This window comes from Oreochromis aureus, linkage group 11, assembly GCF_013358895.1.
Source record: "Oreochromis aureus strain Israel breed Guangdong linkage group 11, ZZ_aureus, whole genome shotgun sequence".
NCBI lineage: Eukaryota > Metazoa > Chordata > Actinopteri > Cichliformes > Cichlidae > Oreochromis > Oreochromis aureus.
This window is the reverse complement of record NC_052952.1, coordinates 18,118,562-18,129,424: the sequence shown is the minus strand read 5'-3', so window position 1 is coordinate 18,129,424 and position 10,863 is coordinate 18,118,562. Positions and strand designations below refer to the sequence as shown.

General features: G+C 39.3%; 2 protein-coding genes across 2 annotated transcripts; one reads left to right on the top strand and one right to left on the bottom strand.

The window, feature by feature from the left end:
* Positions 1 to 617: 617 nt before the first annotated feature.
* fkbp14 (FKBP prolyl isomerase 14) lies at positions 618 to 2,108 on the bottom strand. Its single transcript, XM_031746265.2, has 4 exons — positions 1,739 to 2,108; positions 1,302 to 1,453; positions 1,083 to 1,210; positions 618 to 996 (listed from the first exon to the last, which is right to left on the bottom strand). The coding sequence occupies exons 1-4, from the start codon at positions 1,933 to 1,935 to the stop codon at positions 838 to 840; spliced, it is 636 nt and encodes a 211-aa protein (XP_031602125.1). The 5' UTR covers positions 1,936 to 2,108; the 3' UTR covers positions 618 to 837.
* A 104-nt stretch (positions 2,109 to 2,212) lies between these two features.
* On the top strand, positions 2,213 to 10,029 carry plekha8 (pleckstrin homology domain containing, family A (phosphoinositide binding specific) member 8). Its single transcript, XM_031746225.2, has 13 exons — positions 2,213 to 2,471; positions 2,875 to 2,991; positions 3,106 to 3,261; positions 3,414 to 3,535; positions 3,746 to 3,904; positions 4,024 to 4,064; positions 4,278 to 4,396; positions 5,108 to 5,435; positions 6,190 to 6,275; positions 7,361 to 7,419; positions 7,765 to 7,966; positions 8,060 to 8,121; positions 8,222 to 10,029. The coding sequence occupies exons 1-13, from the start codon at positions 2,432 to 2,434 to the stop codon at positions 8,417 to 8,419; spliced, it is 1,689 nt and encodes a 562-aa protein (XP_031602085.1). The 5' UTR covers positions 2,213 to 2,431; the 3' UTR covers positions 8,420 to 10,029.
* The last annotated feature ends 834 nt before the right edge of the window (positions 10,030 to 10,863 follow it).

The window sequence follows — 10,863 nt, the reverse complement described above, 5'->3', positions numbered from 1 at the left end:
GGGTTCACAGGGAATTCTTGAAAAAATAAATAAATAAAAATATCCAGTGAGCGGCAGTTTCCTGGATGAAAATGTCTTGATGACAGAAGTCAGAGTGAGAATGGACAGGCTGCTTTGAGCTCATAGAAATCCAGGAACAATTCAAATAACCCCTTAATACAACCCAGGTACGTGCAAGATACAAAATGAATCCAATACTGAATACAAAACGAGTTGAACCTCATTGCAGATGGTCTACAGAAGCAGAAAACCGCACCTGGTGCCACTCCTGTTAGCTAAAAACAGGAAGTTGAGGTTATAATTTGCATAGGTTCACAAAAATTGGACAATAGAAGATTGGAAAAACATTGCCTGGTCTGATGAGTGTTGACTGTTTTGCTGTGGCATTCAGACATTATAGGCTACCTTGCATCAACAGTTCAGGCTGTTGATGTGGTGATATTTTCTTAATAATACAATAAAGCCTTGTTTAAACACCACAGCCTACCTGAATATTGTTACTGACCATTATCATGCTTTTATGACTAGAATGTGCCATTCTCCTGATGGCTGCTTCCAGCTATGTCACAATTTACTTTTTGGGGGCATTAATTATAAACGTAGTAAAGATAAATTGACAAAGATTTTTTATTTCCAAAACAATAGTTTAATGAATCCAGAACAGTGACCTAAATGCATTTTTGGTGGCACTTTCAGTGTATGTACAATAGAAATATAAATTAAAAAGTCCTTTTAATATAAAATAACACGACATCGAGCTGATATTTTCAAGTTCAGTCAAAAATTATGAGAGCGGAGTTCAAATAGTGTGAAAATATTATTCTAAAAAACAGTCTTTTACAGTTCATCATGCTGGTAGGTGAACTCCCTGGCAGATATAAACCCATCTTTATCTTCATCCTCGTTATTGAAGATGTCATCCACCATAACTTCATGATGTGTGTCGTTGGGTGAGTAGCCATGTTTCTCAAATTCCTTCTTCAAGTACTCTTTTACCTGAAAGGTGTGGAGAGAAACTAGTGATGACAAAATAGATAGCCAGATAGACAGACAGATAGATCGCAAGCTAGCTAGCTAGATACCTCCTGTCTGGAGAGCTTCCAGTCATCATTCAGATCCATATCCCGGAAAGATTCGTGTGACCTGGGACCATTTCGAATCTCCACGAGCTCAATGTCAAAAATGAGGGTGCTGCTTGGAGGAATTTTCCCTGTAAACCAATAAAAATGTCCAAGTGACAGAGATGTTACAGTGGAACGTTATTTCTTTTTTCTGTACGTGTTGCACATAGTTTGTGTTACCTTTTCCTTCCTTGCCATATGCCAGCGATGGAGGTACAGTCAGCTTCCTGCGCTCCCCTGTGCACATGTTCTGCAGACCCTTATCCCAACCCTTGAGCACCTCTCGGATCCCCAGGGTAAGCCACACAGGGTTTTTATCCCCATGTTTGCGGCTATCAGGAGTCAAAAAGAGACATGCAGTCAATATCTGGATGCCATACAGAGGACTGATATGCCAAATGTAAGTGGAATGAGGGTTAAGTGAGTGCCAGCCAACTATGTGAGGATATAAGTGGCTAAGTGTTGAGTTTGACTGTCCAGCTGCACAAATGTAGAAATATGAGATGCTGCGTATGTCTGCATATATTCAGCGGAGTACAGTTTTAATAAGCAGTGACTACACTCAAGGATTGAGACTAAAGTATATGCAAGACATGCATCACTGTTACATTTATTACCTGGAATGAAACATGGTGCCATTACTCTCCAGAAATCCCTCGTAATGAACAAGAAGCATGTCTCCGTTTTTTGACTTGCGGTGGCACATGAAGGGTTTGTGTATCACCTCAATTTTCACTTCGGGCTCGGGCAGTTTTCCCCCAGTGACCAACACAAACAGTGAGGCCAATAGAGAGCAGAGAGAAAACAAGATCATACTTATAGATAACAGCACTTACTCATGAGAAGTGGATGAGATAACTTCAATTTCACTCTCTCTTTTTACAGAATTTAAAATAAAGACATGTAAAGAATGCCATACGTGGCACCCAACTTCTGCGACGAACGCACCCACTGTTCAGCTGTCTGCCCTCCTCCATCTGCAATTGGATAGCGTCATTCCTAAGTCCCGCCCTTTCTTTAGAATCTCTTCTTTCATCGATGCTTCCATGTGCCAATCACTACAATCCACACCTACGCTACTTAAACCCATATGACGTAGGCGGGAAGAAAGGCGATAGTAACGCTCAGGATCGGCTAGTGGCGGATTCACGAAAAAGTTTACGCACTTTTATCGACGTAGTTGAAATGTAAAGCGGTGGACGTTACTCCGCAAATCACACTCTGGGCCCAATGGAGTCGCTACAGTCAGCTGGGCATCACGTCCTGTTGTGATAAACAAGTAATGAACGGGGAAAACACGCAATTAAACAATGGAAGGAATGCTGTATAAGTGGACCAATTACATAAGTGGTAGGTTAACACTAGTCTTTGTGTGCTTTCGGTTGTAGAGCTCGTTTCGAGGCTGCTAGCTAGCATGACAGCGAGTTTGTGACGTTAAAACGGACGAGCTAACGTTAGCTGCCGCCAGCTTTGGCAGCGTATTGACCACTAGCATTCTTATCTTTGATAAATTAGCTGTTCAGTGAATTAGAGGTGAGCCGTTACGTCAGTCTTAGCTAGCAGCGCTCGGTCCTGTCCACCACCTGTCGTTATAATCTGACTTCACAACCAATTAGTTGTTGCTAACATAACTTAAGTCTCGTCAAGTTCACGAAGCTGGGTAACGCTGTATGTTGTTGACTTTTCTAATGCTAAAAACTAAGTGCAGTTTACAGTAACGCCACAGCACTGATTCACTTATTTTTCCATGCAGGTTGGCAGCCTCGCTGGTTTGTGCTTCGTGGAGGAACTTTGTCTTACTATGACTCTCAAGAAGATGCCTGGAAAGGGTGCAAGGGCAGCATTAAAATTTCCGTTTGTGAAATCCAAGGTCGGTGTGCTCCACTTTACTCTGTGCACGGTTTAACCAGAGCAAGTATCCTTTGGATGCAGTATTGACAGGCATGTCCCCTTGCTTGCTGCTGTTTTTTTTTTTTTTTTTTAGTTCATTCCTCTGACTCTACACGAGTTGACCTGACCATACCAGGAGAGCAGTACTTTTACCTCAGAGCCATCAATGCAGCAGAAAGGCAGAAATGGCTGGTGGCGCTGGGAACAGCCAAAGCTTGCCTTACAGACAACCGAACCAAGAGAGAAAAAGGTATTTGGATACTTTGCAAGATACTGTTGCAAGTAAAAACAGGGTAAAAGCTTTTAGACCTGGAATAGTACAGACCATACATACAAGTGTTGTAAGGCATTTGCATCACTTCTCAAACTCTGATCTGCTGTCTGTGTGCACAATGAATACAGAGCTTCAGGAGAACACAGAGGCGCTGAAAACTAAGATGTCAGAACTCAGATTGTACTGTGACCTTCTCCTCCAACAAGTAAACAAGATCAAGGAGAATGATGACCTAGGAGACACGGCAGAGGTAAGGTTAAAGTTTGGATGAGCGCATGAAATGTGATATGCTGCTGTTGGTGTGAAACTGCAGTATAGAGTAGCTAGTTTGCAGTTGCTGTGTACATATTAATAGACAAGAAAAAGTTTTCGTATACGTCTTGAATCTTTTGGCTACATATGATTTTAGCAGATTTTGTTAGCAATCGACACCCAACATGTATGTTTGTTTCCTTCTCAGATGGGTCTAGACACTGGGAATATGGTGAAGTCTACATGCACGACTTTCCTTAAGACTCTAGAGGAATGCATGCAGATAGCAAATCGTACTTTCACTACAGATTTGGCACCACAGAGTCCACCAGGAACTCCTCCTGTAGCACCCATCAAACCTCAGAAGGTATACTTCTCTCACCAGCTCTGTGTGGGCAAGTTAGTATAATCGCTCTGGGATTGTTTTCCAAAAATCAAAATATGTGTAGTCATCCAGTGTTTGTCTGTGTTGTGCTGTCTCCACAGATTAAACACAGCCACCATTTAAATCAGAACCTTGGAGAAAAGTAGGTGGCTTCTCTTACTATAATGAATGATGTTATCTCTCATGAAGTGCCACGTAGGTGCTAAAAGTAGCACAGAGCAAAGAGATGCTCAAACAAAGATACAGTTTCAAAGGGTTTCTGTTGATATTCTGCCATTGTTGTTGCATTTTGTCAAGGGCATAATTTCTCTCCCAGCTTTTTAGAATTGACACATTGTCCTGAAACATATTACAGGTGGAAAGATTTGTCCGAAACCTCAGGAGAAACAGTTGCACATGACAGCCAGACCCCTGACTCTGGGGCAGAGGGACCAGATGAGCCAGACAGACCAGAAAACCATTCTTCTCCATCAGGTAGGTCAGGTTGCCAGCCACTCGCTTTTCTTGCTGGGGAAGTTCCTGAACTAAAAACCATTACCGCATTCCACAAAGGAAAGACCACACAGCACTCAAGGGCCCTGGTTGTTGTTTGTGTATTCTATGAACTGAAGTGGATAGATTATTGCCTTTTAGTGAGTACAGTGATGGATGACTTGTTCCATTATTACATTATGACAAAGCCTTTACACAAAGGGGCCATTGCTGAGAAATAAGACTAGTCTTTTCATAGTTTATTATTTTGTTTGGGATATGTATAGTAAGTCAGTGTAGATGCAGAGGTTTTTAATGTTTATTTTCTTATATTGTATTTTAATGTAGCATAAAAAAATAAATAAATATATGCAATATAGCCATTTAAAAAGATAGCTGTCTCTTTGTGAGTGCTCGTATTTCTTCATATTGTCATCTCAGCTGTACAGCTCTGGCTCTGGGTGCAGCTGCTTCCCCCACCTGCTATTCAAATCTTCTGTTTGCAAGCAGCAGCCAATAAGAAGAAAGTTGTCTTATAGGGAGAGATGAGGAGGCTAAAATGGCTTGAGTTGCTGTACCAACTGTGAATTTGTGATGCTACTGGAGTAGCTTTCTCAGGGTCATAGGTCATGTTTAATAAAAAATGTGTAAAATGTAGACTGATTTTTGACAGTCTTATTTGCAAAAAGACTCATGCATTGTTGTTTCATGCAGACACTGAAACAGCCAGCAGCTCAGAAGTCCACAAGGATCAAGTTAATCCTAGCTTACCTACTACCCAGACCACCCCTGAGATTGAACACTATGACCAGCCAGCAGAGGGGGATGACGAGAGAGAAGATGATGAACAAAAGCAGATAAAACAAGAGCAGATGGACAAAGTGGACCAAAGTCAGGCGCATGACAACAACAACGGGGATGTGAGTGATTTTCGACTTCAGCACCAAGAAGAGGGCGAAGAAGAAGGCGAGATTCCCAGAAAGTCAACAGAGTCAGAAGACACAGAGCACGTGGAAACATTCTTCAGCACAATGAGTCACAGGTATGAAAATACCACTCAGGAAGCTCACATCCCTTAGGACACTTTAGTTACTGTGGGAATTTAACTATACAATTGTCTGTGATATTTCACTGTTGCAGTATTAAACTCATTTAATTTATATGTGTAGTATATTTGTAACTAAGGCACTGCGCTTGTGCTGTATCTTCTGAGTAGACTGCACAGTGGCTTAGTTTGTTAATAATAATAGTGCTGCAGTGTCACACAGAATACCGGTAGTTTAATAACAAGTTTGAAAAAGTCAGTTTTTAAGATTTTACAGTAAAGTGTTTTATATCAGTGTGTTCTCTCTTGATCACATGACACAGAGAGGCCCTCGTCTGATATTTGGGTTTGTAAAACTGTTTTGTTTACATTTCTTTCTTTTTCAAACCCTTTTTTGTTGCTTTTTTTTTTTAAATCTGAGAGTGTAATCGAACATGTGGCTAGAGTGTGATTTACATCTGTACTGTTTGAGGTGAATGTTATTGTAATGCAGGAATCAAACAAAGGGAAAGATTAGTGAAAACTACAGCTCTGTTACATTTTAGATAAAGTAGTCTTGGGTACTTTTATCAGGCTCAGAGTTGCATGATGTTTTGTGTGACTTGTGTCTCTGGCTTGGTTTTGAAATGTATGCTCCTCTAATTTTTTTTTTTTGTTTGCTTTTGGTCAAATAAAAACTGATACGGGATAACTTCCCTCTAATATATTCTGCTGTTTGAATCTATTCTATTTCTTGTTTTTTGTTTTTTAGATTTAGTGATATAAGACTGGATGACGACAATGGTATCCCTACACAAGAGTTTTTGGACTCATGCTATGCAATAGTACCTGTATTAGGTAGGCCGGTTACTTTAAGCCTCTCTTCATCTTTATCTGCTACCCTGTTCCTAATTCTCATGGTTCCCGTTTGCATCTCTGGTAATCTCAGCATTTTTAACTCTGATAAAGAAAAAAAACAACCACTTTCATTGGCTCTTTTTTTCCCCTCTTTTATGTATATGTTCTGTCCTTCATAATGTCTGCAATTAATGAGGTGGCAGCTTTCTATCACAGCTTCTTCATCACACTTTTCCTTCATGCCTCTGTTACTTTCTTTCTGCACATGTATGTCTGTCATTGGCTTTAGTTGTTCTTTGTAGCCCAAAATAATATCATATGACAAGCTAAATCATAAGAATTAGGTCATGCACATTTTTGTCCTATGTGCACACTTTATTGCTCACAGTGTATTACATTATAATAAAAAGTGGGCATTCACAGAATTACAAAGTAAAGAAGTGCAAAACCTGAGTAACATGGAGCCAAAAAACATTGTTTTTTTGTTTTGTCTTCTAAAAAGGGTCTGCCTTGTTTGTCAGAGTTAGCCCCGTGTTAACAAATACCAAGGCTGAAGTAGGATTATGGGTTATCAGGAATTATCTGGGAACAACTGCTTTCAATTAGCACACATGTAAGAGGTCGAAGGGAATTTTAGACTGTCTTTCACATGAACTGACACCAGTAAAGGTTACTTACAGTGAGCTGTTTTCTAAAGTTAAATTACCTATAGAGAAACTTGATGCATATAATGGTCGTCTATAGATAAACACATAAAACATCTCAATAAGCTTAAATTTGTATCTGAACTAAAATGACCTCTTAGCTAAAGCCTATTCCCAGCTTTGTTTGAAAGTTTACAGCCCACAGTGATGGTATCCTATTTTTGTCTCTGTGTAGCCTATACTTAATACAGTCCAGTAGGTCTTAGAGTGCGCCATAATCCCTCATTTCAGTGTTATATTTAGTTTAAATCTGAATGACATCTAAGCTGCCTGTTATTACTTAAAAACATCAAAACATTGTGCACTCAAAATAGGACACAAGTTGAGAATCTGTGCTTCAGAACCAGCAAAAAAAAGTTATCATAGATTCTCTCTTCTCAGACAAACTGGGATCCACAGTGTTTGCACCAGTTAAAATGGATTTTGTTGGAAACATAAAGGTAAGAGCACATGTTTTTGGTTAATCAAAGGAATAACAGTGAAGTCGGTCTTTAAAGGTTACTCTAAATTATTAAATAACATTTTCAAAACTGCATTAAAGAGTAGAGTCCAATCAGTCATACACTTTGTCAATAAAGAGGCATTTATTTCATTCCCTTTTTTGTTTAGCTTTAGTGTTCTGTACATTTCTTGTTAATCTTGTTTTGTCAACAAGCATGTATAACTATATAGTGTGTATTAAATATTCATTAATTGCAGTTAGTTATTGAAAGTCAGAACAAGAATAATGTTTAGTCTACCAGAGTAGAGAGTACTGTGTCACAGTGTCTCGTGTTCTGTTGTAGAAAATTCACCAGAAGCTGAGGTCAGACCCTGAGAGCTTTTCCACACTACAGTCTATTGTGCTGCATGAAGTAGAGACAGATGTTGCCCAGGTGCGCAATTCTGCAACCGAGGCTCTGCTGTGGCTCAGACGAGGGCTGAAGTTCCTCAAGGAGTTTCTGTCAGAAGTCAACGCTGGAGAGCAAGACATCCAGGGAGCACTAAGTAATGCATTTCTGTTTTACAATGCACAGCTTAACATAAGTTCAAACATGTAAAAGTGTTGAATTGTCATGTTCTTTCTTTTCTTTCACCCAGACAACGCTTACGGGAAGACTCTTCGGCAGTACCACGGATGGGTTGTGCGTGGTGTATTTGCTGTAGGTATTTATTTTTTTGTTGCACAGTCCAGTATTAATATCTTCTGAGGATATTTATTTTTTATGTGTGCCAAGTACTTGACTTTTTTTTTCCCCCCAGTTGGCGCTCAGAGCTTCCCCGTCTTATCAAAGTTTCACAGCTGCTTTAGTGTCAAGAGAAGGTGACGAGCTGAAGAGCGACTTTATCAACGGCATGCACAGGGATCTGGGAGTGTATCTGCCTGCCATGGAGAAGCAGCTGGCCATTCTTGATGCATTATATGAAGAATACAACCTTGAGTCTGACGAGGTGGTATGAAACAATAGCAAGAGATGCTCACGGTTCAGAGAAGAACAGAGCCCCTCTGAATGGGCAGAGTAGTGGCTTACTCCTGGAACAAAGGTGTACAAAGTAGTGTGAGACTGTCTCGTGCCATTTTGAGACGTTTCAGTAGTTTTTAAACTGTACAACAGGAGAGGTTTTGATATGAAGAGGGTGTTCATGTGTGTACTTACGACCCCAGAAGGGTTTAACTGAGCAGTACAATTAAGGTTGGTTTGAGGAGATTTAAATTCCAGGTCTAGTTCCAGAGACCGCTGACAGCGAAGGTGTTTCTAATCTTATTATGCAGACTCCAACCGTAGTTATTCATGGTGACTTTGTTTCTGGTTGTCGTTGTATTGTGGCTTATGGCGTACTCTACATGCTTTAAGGTATTTAAGCACAGGGTATTTGGTTCTGGTCAGTTCCTTGTAAGATTGTTTGATTCCCTTTGAATTGATCAGTATGAATTATTATCTATTATCAATGTTGTTTTTTTTCTCCTTGGCTTCAGTGAGATACGATAATGCTTCCAACTAGCACAAAGCACTATTTTTTTTTTTTTTAGCAAAAACGATTCCCAAAATGTGTCTTAAGTATGTGATTGAATTACATACTAAGTTAACTTTTAGTCAGTTATGTAAATATTTTCCTGTACTTATTATAAAAGCTTAGTAAACATTACTATGAATATATATTTTTCCCTGACAAGGAATTCAGATTGTGCAGTTTGACAATGGATTTATTGTGTTTTACATAATGTCATTGTGAGCTGTTGCTCAAAGTTTCCAAGTGGACCAAAAAGAAACTGTCATGTGAACGGCTTTAGCCTCTGCTGCCTACAGTAACCGAAAACAAGAAAGAAAACCGCATAGCTGTTAAAAGTACTGACAACTGCTGTTCATGTGGACATCGGCACAAACCTATGCATTTTTACTATGTCTATTTATTATACTATAAGTTATAAAGTTCACATTAATGACATGGATCGTTTCTGTCCGACTTTTGTGTGAATGTATGGACATTTGTATTCATAAGGCATGCTTTTTACTGCATGTTTGGTGTATTTAGCAACAGGTGCCAGGCCAAGGGCTTGAAGTGAGTAAATGAGTAATCCTAAAAGTGGTAGTTACAGAACAGTAACCATTTTCAGCATATCATCCATGCTATTGTACATACCATTGTTAAGTGTTGTTACCAGATGTACTTAATATTTTATTGATGTCGAATTAGTGGAAATGATTGGTAAGACTGCTCTTCCAGGCTGGGCTAACATTTGACTGCAAATTCACTGAGCCATTTAAAGAAAACAAAAACAAAAAGCAGGAAAATTATCTTAGGGCTTAAAAAAAGCTTACCGGATAGTATTTTCAACTTTATTATTGTTATTTTTATTTTAAGAATGCATACACTAAAAACTCCTGTACAGTAAATAAGTCATTTGCAGGAGGTTTACATCACCGATGTGCAATAGGCTGATTTCTGATGCGTTTTAATGTTAATCCTTAAGATATGCTGTTGTAATATTACAACAAATAATTGTTTTTTTCTATGGATGTAAATAAGATGCTATTTGATTTTTGCAAAATAAACATAATTAAGTTGCAGTTTGTTTTCTGTCATGCTGAAGTTAAATATGCTACCATATGGTTTACATGCCTAGAGGTAAAGGCTCTTTACTTACTGTGCCAACTATACACTCACTGTCCACTTTGTTAGGTGCACCTGTTGGTGCAGAAGACCTGCTGAAGTTCAAACTGAGCATCAGAATGGGGGAGAAAGGTGATTTAAGTGACTTTGAGCGTGGCATGGCTGTTTGTACCAGATCAGAAACTGCTGATCTACTATGACTTCCAATGAATTTCCTATTTTGCGTGACCATTTCTGGGGTTTACAAGGAATGGTCTGAAAAAGGCAAAGACGATAGAAGATTGGAAAAATGTTGCTTGGTCTGATGAATGCCAATTCTTTTGTGAAATTCACATGGTAGAGTCACTTGAATGTTTATTTGGTACACTTTGGGCATGTTAGCACCAACTGAGCTTTGTTTAAACCCCACAGCCTACCTCAGTATTGTTTCTGACCATGTACATCCCTTTATAACCACAGTGTACCTAACATCTGATGGCTACTTCTGGCAGAATAATGTCCCATGCTACAAAGCTTAAATGATCTCAAACTGGTTTCTTGAACATAACAGTGAGTACCCTGTACTCAAATGGCCTTCACAATAACCAAATCTCAACGCAGTAGAGCATCTTCAGCAACATCAGTTTGTACAGAGCTTGGGAAGAAGGCATTGTCCTTTTCTGCCCTGTCTTCATGGAATTCATTGCAGAAGCTCTCTCAATTGATTTCACTTGCAGACTTTAAAAGACATACACGTGTTTTTATGAAATCATCTCTGGGAACTTGTTCATGTTTTAATATGACTGTGTACA

Excerpts from the sequence above, each read along its gene's own strand:
- fkbp14 (XM_031746265.2), bottom strand. The coding sequence starts at position 1,935 with ATGATCTTGTTTTCTCTCTGCTCTCTATTGGCCTCACTGTTTGTGTTG. Across the intron at positions 1,454-1,738 it reads GGCACCATGTTTCATTCCAG|CCGCAAACATGGGGATAAAA; the intron begins GTAATAAATGTA and ends GACTCCTGATAG. Across the intron at positions 997-1,082 it reads GGAAGCTCTCCAGACAGGAG|GTAAAAGAGTACTTGAAGAA; the intron begins GTATCTAGCTAG and ends CACACCTTTCAG.
- plekha8 (XM_031746225.2), top strand. The coding sequence starts at position 2,432 with ATGGAAGGAATGCTGTATAAGTGGACCAATTACATAAGTG. Across the intron at positions 2,472-2,874 it reads GTGGACCAATTACATAAGTG|GTTGGCAGCCTCGCTGGTTT; the intron begins GTAGGTTAACAC and ends TTTTCCATGCAG. Across the intron at positions 3,262-3,413 it reads CCGAACCAAGAGAGAAAAAG|AGCTTCAGGAGAACACAGAG; the intron begins GTATTTGGATAC and ends CAATGAATACAG.